Source organism: Monosiga brevicollis, genomic scaffold (genome assembly GCF_000002865.3).
Source record: "Monosiga brevicollis MX1 MONBRscaffold_3 genomic scaffold, whole genome shotgun sequence".
Classification (NCBI taxonomy): Eukaryota; class Choanoflagellata; order Craspedida; family Salpingoecidae; genus Monosiga; species Monosiga brevicollis.
In genome coordinates this window covers 795485-811096 of record NW_001865040.1, presented here as the reverse complement: position 1 = coordinate 811096, position 15612 = coordinate 795485, and the positions used below count along the sequence as shown (strand labels likewise).

Below are 15612 nucleotides of genomic sequence, written 5' to 3'. Positions count from 1 at the left end.
GGGGGGGGGGGGGCAGAGAAGCAAACCACTTCACGCGACGCAACTGTGGCGGTTGAGCCGAAAAGATGTGGACGCCTACCTCAAAATCAAAGAGATTGGCTTCCTTGTTGATAAACTTCTTGACTCGGAAAGCCTTGCTCAAGGCCGCGGCCTCATATGCAGCCCCCATGGCAAATGTCTCATCGCCGTTCAGGCTCTTTCCCAGCTCGCGCTCATCGTAAAGCCACCAGAATGTCCTGAATTTTGGGCATACGGACGCCACCGCCGATGATGATAAGGTTGGTCAGCTGATCCAGCGTCAAGTTGGCTGCTGCCAATGCCGTCTCGACCGGCTTGAGCACACGTGGGTACAAGTGCGCAGCCATAGCCTCAAGCTCGTCGCGAGTGACCTTGCACTTAAAATCCCGCTCCTCAAACAAGCCCTCGATCTATGCCCCCGCAAACGCCCAGAGTGTCGAATGAGTTGATAAATCAGAACGTCAAAACCAGCCGTATTCATTTCGCAATCATGCAGGAGCGAAGAAGAAGCAGAAGAGAGGAACACACGCGGGCTTGTCTTGATTGCCCCATGCAAACCGATCTGATCCAAAGCTGACCTGAGCAAACGTTTCAGTGTTGGCCGAAAGAATCGTCTTGACGCGCTGTGCTTCTTTGAGAAGCTTGGCAAGTGCACGGGGGTTGGCACCGGGGTCACCCTTGAGCTTGCTGCCATGCTGGGCGCGGAAGGCCTTGAGCAGATGCTGCTGCAAGAGTCGGTCCCATTGAAAGCCACCGAGGAGTCGGTCATAACCGACGCCCTTGATCTGAACTTGCGGAACCTTGGACGACTTATCCTTCACTTGGCTGAAGGTGCCCACAGAGGCAATGGTGTTGGTTGAGCCGATATCATAGAACAGAATGTGCTGTTCAGTAGCATTAAACTCCTTGCGGCGGAACACGCCGTAGTTCAGTCCAGCTGTGGGTCCGCAAAAGTCACGGGCGTGTGAGCCCATGCAACAGTCCATGCCTCTAGAATGGCATGCTCGAACAACTTTGGGCGGACACATTAAGTCAGTTACGTACTTGCAACGCTTGATGACATGAGGCGCAGGACATTCAAGCCTGCCAACTCGGCAGCGCTGTTGAAAGGAAAAAAAAAAAGGGGGGGGGGGGGGGAGGAAGAAAAAAAAGGGAAATAGGAGGGTGAGTCCACCCAAAGTAGCCGGGAACAAAAAAAAGGGCACAAGGGTTTGTTGTGTGGGCAATGCAAAAATGATGGCTTGGGAACCAAACACAATGAGCTGTGTGATCAGGTAAAAATGTTAAAACCGACGGGCATCAATACAGAGCAGAGCATTCCATGCGATCAGGATACAATGTTGTCCACAGTGCAAGACCGGGGGCTGTATCGGTTGGCATACCGAGCCCGCACCGGCGCTCGGACGCAAATTACACAACATCACATCGCATGGATACAACTCGGCTTGCAGACTTCCGTGGTTGCTGTGTCCATGTAGCGGAACACTCAAAGGGCAATTGCAATCCAGTTGCGAGAAGATATTGTTTGCCATAGTGTGAACATTGTGATTTGGTCGGCAGCAACTTACGACAACAGGGCACGGCGTTCAGCCTGAGAGAAGAAGGGCGGAATGATGATGATGTGGGAGCTGATGGGTTGCTCAGCATACTCGGAAGCCAATTCATTGGCATGTTCAAGAATCATAGCCACAAGCTCTTCAACGGGATACAACGTGTCCTCATCCAGACGGAAAGCCACGGTATTGTGGCCCGGAAGAGCTTCGAGCTTATGCTCGGGAAACATGAGTTGGTATTCCTTCACGGCGGGGCTATCCATCTGGCGTAGGGGCCGGTCGACGGAAGTGCGTGAGGTTCACCATTGGGTGGTGCCATTACCAAACACAACACGAAACGTGGACGATGAAACGTACACGCTGGCCCAGCAGGAGAGAGAGGTAGCGAAACCCGGTCTTGGGATACTTGATGGCCGTGTTCAGGGCATCATTGCCAAAAGTCCGCTCGCCTTTGCGAAGCGCGACCACGTTGGCTGTTTTGCGCTTGCTCTCACTGCGCACGGTGAGAACGCGCAATTTGTCGTGAGAAAGAGGGCTGTAAACGGCGCACGAGGCCACGGCCACGTATGTTGGATGTCGGAGCAAGGATCAATCTAGTGGCCTCCAAGCTATCCCTTACCGATTGAGGACAATGTCCATGGGCGTGCCCGGCTGAAGATGCAGAGCGTGCAGGAGCAGGAGCAGAGGCGATGAGATGTCATGACAGGATATGAACTGGATGGCAGTGACATGGCTCAAACGCGCCGCAAGGGGTTGGGTGTTACTACACTACCTTGACAAGAGCCATCTTGATCCACTCACTGCCAAAATCAATGGCCACTGTGGCAATGCCAGCTTCTGCAAATGTTGGCCGCCAAAGTCAGTGAGTGCCAGGCAAGATCAAAAGCAAATTGCAAGCAACAACAGCACCCTTGCTCCCGGCCTTAGCCAGTCCGGGCCGGCGCTATCAATTCATTTCCTATGCCATCCCGCGCGGATCGGGTACGCACCAGCTGGCTGCACGGCACTGAGCAGCAGCACCATGGCGGCGACCATGGCAGCGCGCCACATCATGGTGACGGATTCTGAAGTAAAAAAGCAACACGCTTCTACAAGATATATGCGGTGGAGCGCCAGTTGGGGCCAAGGGCCAATATCAGGGCTGTACTGGTAGGCACCAGAACCGCAACAGTGGAGCCAGATGCGCCTGCCACACAAAGAAAAAATGCCCAGAAAATGGAATTTCAAAGAAAAAAAAAAGTCTGAAAAAGTTGTTGAATGTGTGGAAGCATCTGGCATGCGACTGTTGGGCGGATCGAATGGGCTGGGATGCTTGATAAGGAGGCACAGGGAAGATGGGATCATGCGTGTGCTTCACGCCTTGTGTGTTTTGATTCTCACATGTGTGCAGTACACAAGCTGATGTTACAGGAGGCGATGGTGGCGCTGCCCTTTTGAGCCGTGTTCTGCTTGACGTGGCCCCATGCATTGCCGTGCCAAAGCACGTGTGTGGTGGTTGCTGTTAAGCTGGCATGACGTGGCAGGGAATCCACTAGCAGGTCTCCGCCAGTCTTGCTCGAGACTCTCGCCGCACAAACTATAATATACCCCTGTATTATATACCGCCAATACTGCTTGAGCTTCCTCGTATCTGTATGCCTCTGAAGGGTATTAATAGCTGCATACCAATAGCAAAATCTGTTTCTTTTTGCAACGGTCACCTTGAGAGAGGCAGAAGAACAAAAGACAAAAGAGAGAGAAAGAGAGAAAGACGAGAGAGAGAGACGAGAGAGAGACAGAGAGAGAGAGAGAGAGAGAGAGAGAGAGATGAATTGGTTGAGAGAGAGAGAGAGAGAGAGAGAGAAGAGAGAGACAAGAGGGGTCGCGAGCAGCATTTGTTGCGTGAGCAGGAGAAGCAAGCGTAGGAGAAACCTTTGCTTTGAGCCAACAACCAACGGCTGGGGCAGGATGGGGTGAATGGTCTCGTCTCACTAGGGCCGACCCCGGTATCGGCTGCGGTCGGGAAGGTCGGGTGGGTCTTTGAGGTGGTACCATTCTCATCCGTGTTGCTGCGCTCGCACGGAGCAGATTTGCTGTCTTCGGACCGAACGGTGCAGAAGAATTGTGCACGGACGAGGGAAGATCGCCCTCTGTTGCTACAGGTGTGCGAGCTGGCTCAGCTTCAGCCCGTCGTGCTCAAGATGCGCGCTTGCCTTGGCCACAGCCACTTTTGCAGGCATCGCGCTGCCTGTGTGCCTTGATTGCTCCTCTTGCAATGATGAAACTCAAACACATTTTCCTCCCTCTCATCGCAGACGTCTTCAGGCCCGCTCGTGCTTTGTCACGACACATTGCCAGCATGGCGGCAGCCGCAGAGGTATGCTGAATCAGCCATTGTCTTGTGGCGGTGGTGTGCATTGCAGAAAGCGAGCCGGGGCCGAGGCCGTCTCGACCAATTTTGAATAGCCGCTGGCTTTATATCAAGGCCTGCCACTCATCCGGGAGTCTCATCCTGCTTAGGAGGATGTTTACCTCTCCGAGGAAGATGACATGGACGAGGAGCCTGATGTTCCAACTCAGGTGGGTCTGTGGCAGTGCATGCTCACTTCTGGTGGCACGCAACTGCGCTGTGTGTCTGATCTCAGGGGATTGCTTGTAGTCGGGCCAAACGGCCAGCGCTAGCGACGAAGTAGCCCACGATGATAGCGTGTACGAACCGCTGGAACAGCGCAACGAACGCACAGCCGCTGATATGGTAAGCATCACGCCTAGCCCATCTCAGGATTGGTGGCCCTATCAGCCTTCGATTCGTGCATCTGTGTCGCAGTCCCGAGCATCCATGCCGCAGTCTCAAGGCACCGCCCAAGCGTCACCTGGGTCTTATTAGTTGCTCGCATCGCTCCTTCTTGCCCGGGATGGATGCAGGAAAACGATCAAAACAAGCGCATTCGCTACCTTAAAGAGGAGACCAACCTGTTTGAACAGCTGTCCGAGCTTGGCTCAGTCCAACGCCTTCAGCCGTTGATCAACGCCCTCACCAAGGGCACCGGCCACGAAGGCCAAGCAGCGGCGGCCAACACAACGTGCGATGCCACATTGCACAGCAACTCCGGCCCATCTGCTGCTGTTTTCCATTCTCATCATCTCATGCATCGCACACAGGGATCAGAGTCGCCGCCACCGCAAGACAGAGAAGGAGGAGGATGAGGAGATGCTGCAAGAGTACGTTGCTCGATCCTGCGCTCACACAGGCCACAGGGACAGGTGCTTGGGGTGCCATTGTCACGTACTCACGATGCATCACTTATCAACGGGATGGACTGGTCTCGATTACAGGGAAGCGGCTGAGGCGGATGGTCAGGAGGAGCTGAATGCCGTGCATTTCGATGCCTCTCCCGCTTGTACGTTGACTTTCGTTGCCATATTCTTTTTGTGCACCCCCGCTGGCCGAGCCCCGCTGGAGTGGGTTGGCTCACAACGACCATAATGCGCGTTGCCTCCTTGCAATGGTGGTCACGCTGGGTCATGCCTGTAGACATTACGGGTGGTACAATGCGTGACTATCAGCTGCGCGGCCTCAATTGGCTCGTCAACCTGCACACACACGCCATGGGAGGTATCCTGGCTGATGAAATGGTGCGTCTGTTGTTTGGCCACCTTGACAGCGTCAGCCAATGAGCTGGCTTTTGTCCAATCTCTGGTTCATCGGTCTTCCCGCGCCGTGTTTGGCGACCTCGCACACCTCATTGATGTGTGATGACCATTTCGCAGGGTCTTGGCAAGACTCTGCAGACAATTAGTTTGTTGGGCTACTTGAAGAACTTTGAGGGCATGAATGGCCCGTTTCTACTCTTGGTGCCCAAGTCGACAGTCGGCAACTGGATGCGGGAACTGGGCCGCTGGTGCCCCTCACTCAAGGCTGTCTGCCTGCGCGGCGACAAGGACGCGCGTGTGCGTAGCCTACCCCGCTCCGTTTTCGGCTATAGCCGTACAGGTGTCACCGCGTCCACCATCTCATGCCAGTAACGTTTGTGTCCATGCAGGCCCAGCTGATCCAGGACACGATCCTGCCGGCCAAGTGGGATTGTCTCGTGACTTCTTACGAAATGTGCTTGCGGGAAAAGTCTACCCTGCGCAAGTTCATCTGGCAGTACATTGTGATCGACGAAGCTCACCGCATCAAAAACGAGAACTCCAAGTTGTCTCTCGTCTTGCGTGAGATCCGTAGCCGTCGCCGGTACGTTCTCAAAAGGCCGGCGCGTTGATGGACTCGCCACTGCCAACGTGGCCGCCATGCCAGGGATGACTGGTCAATCAGACGACCTGCCCGTCTAGAACACCTCTCACGTTGCTCAAACCTGCCGGGCGATAGCCTGCTCATCACAGGCACGCCGTTGCAAAATAACCTCCACGAGCTGTGGGCACTGCTCAACTTTTTGTTACCAGATGTCTTCTCTTCGAGCGAGGACTTTGACAGTTACTTCAAGACAGAGGACATCCATCAGCAAAATGACATGATTCACAAGCTGCATGCCATTTTGAAGCCGTTTTTACTGCGCCGGTCTGTTTGTCGTTCTGAGTATGCCTGCCGTGAGCCGTTGCGACGCGGCTATGCTCACCACGCGTCTGGTTGTGCATGTAGTCTGAAGAAGGAGGTCGAAAAGTCTCTCAAGCCAAAAATTGAGACCAAGGTCTACGTTGGCCTCAGTCGCATGCAACGTGACTGGTACAAGAAGATTCTGGCCAAAGACATTGAAGCCGTGAACGGCGCCGGCAAGATGGAGAAGATGCGGCTTCTCAACATCCTGATGCAGCTCCGCAAATGCTGTAATCACCCCTACCTTTTTGATGGCGCTGAGCCCGGTGAGTTGTGTGTCTGATTCTGCCGAGCTGGTCCGAACCAAGCCAAGCAGGCAGATGGGATCGAGGTCAGGTCCAGGTCTGGAAAGAGGTGTCAAAAACGTGTCGCACTAGTGTACTTCAGGGGCGGAGACTTTTGAGCACGGACACGTCTCCCTGCGTACCTCTGTCTTCCCTTGTGCCGGGCGGTCACCATGTCATACACACCAGTCAATTCCACTCACACAAAACGTTTCCCACGACTGCAGGCCCTCCGTTCACAACGGACCAGCATTTGATCGACAACTGTGGGAAGATGCTCGTTTTAGACAAGCTTCTCAAAAAGCTTCAGGAGCAAGGATCTCGAGTTCTCATTTTCAGCCAGGTTCAAGCCTTGCACCTTGCACTCCACCAACGCAGTTGGTACCATGCAATCTAATGGCATGGCCTTGTGGCACCATTTTTTTTCTTCAACCCACATAGATGACGCGAATGCTTGACATTTTGGAAGACTACTGCTGGTGGCGCAACTACAACTACTGTCGTATTGACGGCTCGGTGCGTTGTGGCCCTTCATGGCCTTTTCGTTGGGGCAAGGGAGCTGCAGTTTGTCTCTGTCTCATCATCGAAATTGCGCAGACTTCGCATGACGTGCGAAATGAGATGATCGACGAATACAACAAGGAAAACAGCGAAAAATTCATCTTCATGCTGTCCACCCGCGCTGGCGGCCTGGGTATCAATCTGGCGACAGCCGACGTGGTCATTTTGTTTGACAGGTGCGGTTGTGCTGGTATCATGGGTTTTGTACGGCGATGGTGGCACACCCAAATAAAATACAGGGCCTTTTCCTCAAGTTGCTATGCTTGCACACTTGGTGTAGCGATTGGAACCCTCAAATGGATCTGCAGGCTCAGGACCGTGCACATCGTATTGGTCAAAAGAAGCAGGTATCGAAGCTTTGCACTTCAATTAGTCATCTCGGGATCACCCGAATGCACGGCGCCCAATTCTGCTGTGTTTTCTGTCAGACGCTTACAAAGCGGGACGTCGTACATACGTTTCTAGCATTCGCTGTTTTGTCTTATTTGATGCGTTTGTGTAGGTTCGCATCTTCCGCCTCATTACCGAAGGTACAGTGGAGGAGCGCATTGTCGAGAAGGCCGAGATGAAGCTGCGATTGGACGCCATGGTCATCCAGCAAGGCCGCCTCGCCCAACAGCAGAAACAGCTCGGCAAGGATGAAATGCTCTCCATGATCCAGTTTGGTGCTGACCAAATGTTCAAGAGCACCGAAAACAACATTACAGACGAGGACATTGATGCCATTCTCGCCCGAGGCACGGAGAAGACAGCTGAATTCAACGAAAAAATCAAGAAGCTGGGTCTCAACGACTTGGAGAGCCTGTCCTCCCTCACTTTTGACACGTCGTACGTTGCACGCTGCTGCTCTCGGCCGGCCAACGTCGCGCTCATCAGCAGTTTTTTTTTTTAACATGCCCTGATCGTGTTTTCTTTGACTTTTGCAGAACAAGCGTCCTTGAGTTTGAAGGCGAGGATTATGCCGCAAAGCGCCGGCAACAGACGGCGATGAATTGGATTGCTCCGCCCAAGCGTGAGCGAAACGTCAACTACAACGAAAACAAGGTCTTCAGTGAGCTTATGAAAATGGCTGTCGAGCCCAAGGCCCCCAAGGTTTGTCACACCCAGATGCATTCCATCTTTAGGCTTTGGAGCCCATGGCACGCTTGTGCTGCCTTTCCGTTCAGGCCGTTCCGATTACATGGAGCGGCATGCAGCACGCCGCTGACTTTGCGCGGTGATTGATTCACCGCCCCTGTCTGCTCTTTCAACTTTTAGCCACCGAAGCCACCAAAGATGCCCAAGATTGAGCAGTTTCAGTTTTACCCACTCGAGCTGCCCAATTTGTTGGAGCGAGAAATCTTGGCGCATCAGAAGCTTGTTGGGTGGAAGGTATGTTTGGGTCTTGATGGCATAGCGTGGTTGATCGTGATGTGGTTGATCGTGATATGTGTGTGTGTGTGTGTGTGTGCATGTGTGTGTGCATGTGTGTGTGCATGTGTGTGTGTGCATGTGTGTGTGCATGTGTGTGTGTGCATGTGTGTGTGTGTGTGTGTGTGTGTGTGTGTGTGTGTGTGTGTGTGTGTGTGTGTGTGTGTGTGTGTGTGTGTGTGTGTCGTGGCGCGATCTCAAATAGCTCAAATTGAGCGGGGCGAGCACAAGATCAATCGGCGCATCGAAGTGCAGAGCGCCTTGGACAAGAAGGTCAAGTCAACGCCACACCCATTCCATCGCCTCACCATCAATTATGGCGGCAACCGCGGCAAGAACTATACGGAGGAGGAAGACCGCTACATCATTTGCTTTTTGCAGCGTCTGGGTTACGATCACGACCACGTGTATGATGAGCTTCGACGCCAGGTGTGTCCTGTGCTTCAGCATTGGTTTTGGCTAGGAAAGCTTGAAGCCATATCGTGGAATGCACTCATTTCCGATCAATGTCATGTGGTGGGTTGTGCTTGCGGGTGTAGATTCGCAACGAGCCGCTGTTTCGCTTCGACTGGTTTATCAAGTCACGCACAAGCGTTGAGCTTCAGCGCCGGGCAACGACGCTCATTAACCTGGTGGAGAAGGAGATGAAGCCAGCTAGCAAGAGCAAGGGCAAGGGCAAGGACAAGGAGGAGGATGAGGAGGAGGAAGAGCCGCCCACGAAGCGAAGCAAGGTGAGATTTACCTCGTGGTGTACGCAACCAACTCGCTCATGAGGGACACATTGGTGGATTCCAGGCCGTCAATTCAGCATCCAACTTGCACCCATCGCCTCAGCCTCACTTGTTGCTTTTGGGGTGCGTAGAGCCAATCGGGTAATGGCAAGAAGGCTTCTTCAAAGGGCTCTTCCCAGGCCGCCTCGCCGAAGCCCAAGTCTGGTGGATCTTCCAAGTCCAAGGCCGGCAAAGGTGGCAGCAGCAAGAAGAAGGGCAAAAAGTAGATAACGCTCATTTGCACGCCCTATCGGCTACACCTGGACCTTGTTGATGTGGACTCTTGTTCTTGCACGATAAGCCAGCGCGTTGCATGCGGATCGTTTTTTTGAAGGACACCCTGTCTTTTCCTGTCTCCTATTTCCATATCAGATGGCTGGTATGGCATGGTTCACGGGATTGATGTATGGGATCGTCTAGTTGGCTTGTCTGGCTTTGTTGGGTTTTCTTCCGGCTGAAACACCTCTTTGGGTCTTCATGCTGGCTTGTCGGCCCGTCGTGCATCGTTTGGGAGCCATGCTCCTGTTCTGCCGTTGATCGACTTTGAGCTTTCCTGCATCAATAATCACAAAAGAAACAAGATTGTCATCACAGCCGATCAAAACCCTACTAAAGCTGTCGCGTTTTGCGTTTTGCATCTGCACTCGTGGTCGGGCAAGTCTGCAACGTACACCTGATCTGAATAGAGAAAATGGGAAAAAATGGACTTGAACAATTCAGTTTTAACGGCTCACTCACTCACACGCACGCATGGCAAATGCAGAAGAAGAGAAAGAAAAGGGAGAAACGACCACGTTGCCCTCTACCTGCACGCGTTCAGCCCGCATGGTCTTGCTTCCCTTTTAAAAGATTAACTCAAGCTTGGCGTGTGGGTTGATGACTGCCATTTCCAAAGGCCCCGGCCTCACACATCCAAACACCTCTCGAGTACCTCTCCCCTTCCCCCCCCCCCCCTCCCCCAACCCTTTTGACCATTTTGAGCTCGTCTCGGCCCTTACCGAGGCGGATTGGAGGAGTACTATAGCACAGGCCATCGCTACCATGTCCCGACCTGGTGCCAGCAATGGCATGGTAGGTCAACAAGCGCTTGCGAATGTCGGATTGCACGCAGATTTTTGTTGGTCTGAGAAAGTTGGCGACTGACTCACACAGTGTTTTTCCTTGTTTTGGCGCCTCAGTTTCCACAGGTAAACGGCCAGGCGGTGCCCATGGGGTTCAGCGGCATCCCTCAAGGCTATGGCCAGCAGCCCTATCCGCCTTATGGCATGCAGCATCAAAACTACGCGCCGCCGTTTGTTTCGTCTCCGCGAACCCCCACGTCAAGCCAAACCCCACAACGCGCTAAGAAGACCCTTGCGATTGTTGATCCCAAGACTGGGGAGTCCCTTCAGATTCAGTCAGAGAGTGCGGCATCTACCCCTGTCCGTTCTACCGCAACAGCGGCACCAGAGCCAGCCGCATCACCGGCCCCTGCTGTTTTGACGCCACAAACGACTAAGGCACGCCGACCCCTCAAGATTGAAGACCCCGACCCGGCTCCTGTCCCTGCGCCAGTGATGGCACAGGAGGCACCTCAGCCCGTGGCAGTGCCTGCACCTGAGATCAACACTGCGCCCAAGGAGGAGCCCAAGGCAGCTGCTGCACCTGCCGCTGAGCCAACAGCAGCACCCGTCAAGCAGACAACCGAGACAACTGCTGCTGCTGCTGCTGCTGCTGCTGTTACCGAGCCCGCTCCCGAGCCCGCCAAGGATGAGCCCAAGGATGACTTGAAGGCATCCATCTCCTCCGACACGACGGCCGTGGCCGACGAGGACGAGGGTGACAACATCTATAGTGTGCTGCGTTATGGTACCACAAACTTTAACCCGGCCACATCAGATCCCAACGCACCCAAGGACTACGATATCAACTTTCTCCTACAGTTCCGCCTTCAGATGTCCCGCATCTTGACGGGCGAGCCACGTGTGTTGCATCAGGCCGATGCCGAGTCGGAGAACTTGTTTGCACAGCTCAAGGGCTCAAGCGAGCCGCCAGAACAGGTGGTGCGTGTTTCGAGCAACAAGGGTGGAAGTCGAGGCAAGGGCCGCGGATCTCGTGGCGTCAGCGGCGGCGGCGTCAACGAGCTCAGCTTCGTCAAGACCGATAACCAGAGTGGGCGCCGCCCCGGCAAGAAAATCATCCGCATTAATTCAGCCGTTGTGCCTTTGAAGAAGGGCGAGAACGCCTGGGATGGCAAGAAAGCACGGGACGAACTCAGCACCGAACAGAAGCAGCTGAACCAGACTAAGGCATTGCTGAACAAGATTACCATGGAGAACTTTGAGAAATTGAGCGATGAGCTCATCAAGATTGGCATCACAATGACAGGCGATGACCTGAATAGCTTTGTGGAAGCCATCTTCAGCAAGGCCATTGACGAGCCGTTCTTCTCTGGCATGTACGCTGATCTTTGCTTCAAGATGGCTACTGCCACTTTCAAGAAGCAGACTGTCTTGCCCACGTTCCGGAGCCTGATCCTGGCGTCGTGTCAACAAAAGTTCACGCAAGACCGAGCGGCCGACGACACACAAACTGAGTTTGAAGCACGCCGGAAGCGCGAGGCTGATGAAGCCGCCAAGGGCTCTACTGAAGGTCATTTGAGCCAGCAGGAGATTGATGAACAGGAAGAGAACAACTACATTGCTCGCCGTCGGGCCTTGGGTAACATCAAGTTCATTGCTGAGCTTTACGTTCGCGGCATGGTAAGCCACTTGAACATTCGATTTCGATTGCACTGCATCGTCGCTTCACTGTTTGATCTGTATTACACAAAATATTACACAAACTATTACGGCCGGTGTATGGTATCTGTGTCGAGTGCTCTTCAGTTGCACACGTCATTCGTGTCAGGCCAAGAAAAATTGCGGCAGCTGCGACAGCTGGCGGGTGCCTTAACACCCGTTTGGCTTACTTTTCGTTGTCCACATACTTTTACCACATTTTGAGCGTTTTTGACATGTGATGTGGTCGTGCGTCGCATCTCATCCGCGTGCTTGATTTGTCACATAGATTTCTGCCCCCATTATCCACCAACACTGCATCAAGCCGTTGTTGCGGCTGCTGGAACAGAACAACAAGGATGAATCTGCCGTGGAATCTCTTTGCAAGCTGTTTGAAACCGCTGGCAGTACGTATTGTTTCCGTTCTGTTGAATCCGTTATTTACACAGCCCCACTTACCTTGCTTTTGCTGTGGCTGCAGAGCGCTTGAGCGAGGTCAAGACTGCGAATGAGGATGTTGCCAAGGAAGCCATGAGCGCGATGAATGACTACATGGCCCGCATTGAAAAGCTCTCCAAAACTGACGGCATGCCTTCCCGCCTGCGCTTTATGCTCATGGACATTGTTGATCTGCGCAAGCGCAAGTACGCTCAATAACGAGAATTGTACCCGCACCCTGTGATTGTACCACGTCTGACCGGCTGCTTTGGTTTTGATCTGCGTGCAGCTGGCAACCCAAGGCCTCCAAGCAAACTGGCCCCAAAAAGATTGCGGACATTCACCAGGAGGCGCAAGAGGAGCAAGAGCGCATCAAGGCTCAAGATGCCCAGGATCGCCTGAGTGGAAAGATGAACCGCGGAAAGGGAGGACGCGCACCACCGGTATGTACACTCTACCCGATCTGGTCTGCATGGTGCATGACCCATGGGAACGATACAAATGGGCACACTGAAGGAAAGCGAGCAAGGGGCGACATTGATGAATTAGACTGAACTACAAGATAGGAATTGCCGTCTGTAGTAGTTGTTGATGGCCAGCGCCGGAGACTGTGTTGATCAAGGGTCTTCTGAGTCGCACATGCCCACATGTACAAGGGAATCGTGCGTTGTATTGTGTTTTGAGCTCATCACAATGCCGTTGTGTTGAATGCTTTTAGGCGGCCGCACCTCGTGAGAAGCGCGTTGATCGCAATCAACTTCGTCTGACTCGTCCCGGAAGCAATAATTCCGGCAGCGCTCTTGGCAACAAGAACCGCTTTGGCAAGAGCAAGGGACCCGTAGAGGAGCGGTACGAGCTCCTGCACGCTTTACCTCAATGTCTGATCTTTTGTTTCCCCTCATGCCTTTTTTCCCCATCATTTGTCCATTTGGCCTTCGACAGCAAAGTGGGCAACTCCTTTTCTATCCTTCAGATGGCCCCTCCGGAGTCGCCTGGCGTGGAGGAGCCCACGCCCTCCATGGATACTGAAGTGGAGGACTCCAAGGTCAAGGGCGAGAAGCTGGCTCGCAAGAGCGAGAACTGCATCAAGGAGTTTATTGTTAACCCCGACAAGAAGGAGATTGAGCTGCTTTTGGAGAGCTCGTCTGAGCTTGGCGTCAAGGGCGGCCACGAGGCTTTTGTCTCTTCATTGGCCACTCGCCTGGCTTTTTTCAAGAAGGCAGATCAAGACTTGGTCATGGAGCTCTTCGAGCATCTGCTGGCAACTGACAAGCTTGAAAGCGAAGCTCTTGAACAAGGGTGCGTTGAAAATCTATGTCTCTTTTTGTCTCGTCTTGCTGGTCATGCCGTGGACCAGCATGTATTGTTTCCGTGTGCACGTGGGGCTCTGGGAACGATGACCAAATATCCATGCTAATACTGAAGCATTACGTTGCACTGACGAATACTTTTCTCTGAATCTCGTTAACCTGACCCGTGTGAATGAGCCCCTTGATACACGTGCACGCGATGTGGTCACCACTGTGCTTTTGATTTGGCTTGTTATCGGCTTGCCTCATGGTGTTTGTGGGCACATTATTCTGCTTCACAGATTGAGCGACGTGCTGCGCAACATGCCCGACATCAAGCTTGATGCACCCCGGTTCCCTGAACTCTGTGCACGTATCATGGCAACTGTACGTGGCTGTGTGTAGTGCCTCAAGTTTTTATGGATGACCATGCCATTTTGTACACATTTGCTGTTCGCCTGCTCATTTGGCCTTTGTTGGCGGGACATGTCAGGCCTTCCAGCACGAGCGTTTGCCCCTCTCTTTTATCAACGGCGATTATCAGAAGGCTCTTGCGCCGATTGATGTGCTTCGTTTCATCCTGACTGTTGCCCAACAAGCCAAGAATGTTTCTTCAGAGAAGCTGGCTCGTGATGTCATCGCTACACTGCCCAAGCCCATTAAGGAGTACCTTCCCCCTCGCTACGATGAGAGTGATTTGAAGTCAGAAATGAGCAAGCGGGTATGTGCCAGGCATGCTGTCGGTAACACCTTGTGGCCACGTCGTGTCAAAAAGTGCTTGCGATTGTGCGCGAGTCAGATGATGATTTTATCCAACCTTGCTGCATCCAATGTGATGATAAACTTTTTATTACATGCACTACCATCCGATGACCCTTGTCCAGAGGATCGCGCACACACCGCTTGTGACTTTTTTCACCGCGTGGCCCATTTTTTAATCGTTTCGCATGGTTTTTGTTGTTGTCGTGGACACACCTCATGATGCCATGTCGCTTCTGCTTCCAGGATGTTCTCTTCTTGCTGCAGAGCGCCGCGCCGGAACAAGCACCAGAGCTGTCTGCGGACATGTCCTATGACCAGGTCGTCGCGCACCTGCGCAAGGAGTTTCCTGAGGTGACTACTGACCCAAAACAGGCCCGTGCCGTCAGCAAGGCCCTGGCGCTTCGATTCTCATCAGTTGACGAGATTGACAACGCTTTGACTTCATTGACCAATGAGCAAGAGCTTGCTGAGGACGTGGACGTCGAGCTCATCCAGGGTGTGGTTGAGGGTGCCAAGGCCAAGCAGTTTCCCGAGGGCTTCCTGCATGGCGTTTTGACAACCTATCAGCCCACCGTCAAGGCTTTGAACTCATGGTTGAGCCGCTACAAGTCAGACGAGGGCTCAGCCTCTAGCCAAGTTGAGCAGGCTCGGGATGACATCAGCCAGAGCAAGGCTTAGGCGTGTGTTTTCTTTTTTTTTTTTATACACATATCATGTGGCCTCAACGTTGAACGTTGCTGTGTCGAGCCACCGCGTTTATCGCCCCTGCTTGTTTGTTGGTGTGTTGTACTGCATGCAGTAAATATTAATCTTGCTTGGCATGTTGATCCTGCTTGGTTTGCTTCCAGATACCTTGTTCACGGGGTTGACATGAAAATGCGATCTTCTCTAGCATTTGAACTTTTAGTCTTTGATTTTCCTTTCTTTTTTTTTTTTTTCCTTTAAAGTTTGGCGTCGAATTGACGCACAAAATTATTATGATGAGAACAATGTGACTCATGGGTCAACGCCACCTTTCGAATGAATTCAGGCAGTCAAGAGATCACGAACACAAGTCGATCCAGAAGCACCACATCAAAGCACCGAGTGACGACCGCCTCAGGTGCGCTTATGTGTGGCTTTGTGATGGGCGAGTTGGGTAACGAATTCAGCCAGCTGTTCTTTAACGTAGGCCTGGATCTGTTCTGGCTTT

The 15612-nt window shown here is 53.0% G+C and overlaps 4 protein-coding genes across 4 annotated transcripts; 2 read left to right on the top strand and 2 right to left on the bottom strand.

The window, feature by feature from the left end:
- Positions 1–212: 212 nt before the first annotated feature.
- MONBRDRAFT_31181 (uncharacterized protein) lies at positions 213–2624 on the bottom strand (the record flags this gene model as incomplete). The annotated part of the gene is made up of 8 exons (XM_001742966.1): positions 213–428; positions 597–955; positions 1063–1118; positions 1587–1834; positions 1929–2106; positions 2191–2222; positions 2344–2408; positions 2561–2624. 8 exons carry the CDS (start codon positions 2622–2624, stop codon positions 213–215), a joined length of 1218 nt encoding a protein of 405 aa, XP_001743018.1.
- A 323-nt stretch (positions 2625–2947) lies between these two features.
- On the bottom strand, positions 2948–3445 carry MONBRDRAFT_22834 (uncharacterized protein; the record flags this gene model as incomplete). The annotated part of the gene is made up of 1 exon (XM_001742965.1): positions 2948–3445. The coding sequence occupies one exon, from the start codon at positions 3443–3445 to the stop codon at positions 2948–2950; it is 498 nt and encodes a 165-aa protein (XP_001743017.1).
- A 1193-nt stretch (positions 3446–4638) lies between these two features.
- Positions 4639–9175, top strand: MONBRDRAFT_14315 (uncharacterized protein; the record flags this gene model as incomplete). Its single annotated transcript, XM_001743288.1, has 14 exons — positions 4639–4831; positions 5086–5186; positions 5322–5501; positions 5594–5787; positions 5923–6111; positions 6193–6413; positions 6659–6774; positions 6873–6947; positions 7029–7168; positions 7273–7339; positions 7495–7820; positions 7919–8084; positions 8250–8831; positions 8942–9175. The coding sequence occupies 14 exons, from the start codon at positions 4639–4641 to the stop codon at positions 9173–9175; spliced, it is 2784 nt and encodes a 927-aa protein (XP_001743340.1).
- A 3925-nt stretch (positions 9176–13100) lies between these two features.
- MONBRDRAFT_35854 (uncharacterized protein) lies at positions 13101–15394 on the top strand. Its single transcript, XM_001743287.1, has 5 exons — positions 13101–13218; positions 13312–13668; positions 13961–14045; positions 14152–14379; positions 14664–15394. Exons 2-5 carry the CDS (start codon positions 13343–13345, stop codon positions 15096–15098), a joined length of 1074 nt encoding a protein of 357 aa, XP_001743339.1. The 5' UTR covers positions 13101–13218; positions 13312–13342; the 3' UTR covers positions 15099–15394.
- The last annotated feature ends 218 nt before the right edge of the window (positions 15395–15612 follow it).

Excerpts from the sequence above, each read along its gene's own strand:
- MONBRDRAFT_35854 (XM_001743287.1), top strand. The coding sequence starts at position 13,343 with ATGGCCCCTCCGGAGTCGCCTGGCGTGGAGGAGCCCACGCCCTCCATG. Across the intron at positions 13,669-13,960 it reads AGCGAAGCTCTTGAACAAGG|ATTGAGCGACGTGCTGCGCA; the intron begins GTGCGTTGAAAA and ends TCTGCTTCACAG. Across the intron at positions 14,380-14,663 it reads AGTCAGAAATGAGCAAGCGG|GATGTTCTCTTCTTGCTGCA; the intron begins GTATGTGCCAGG and ends TTCTGCTTCCAG.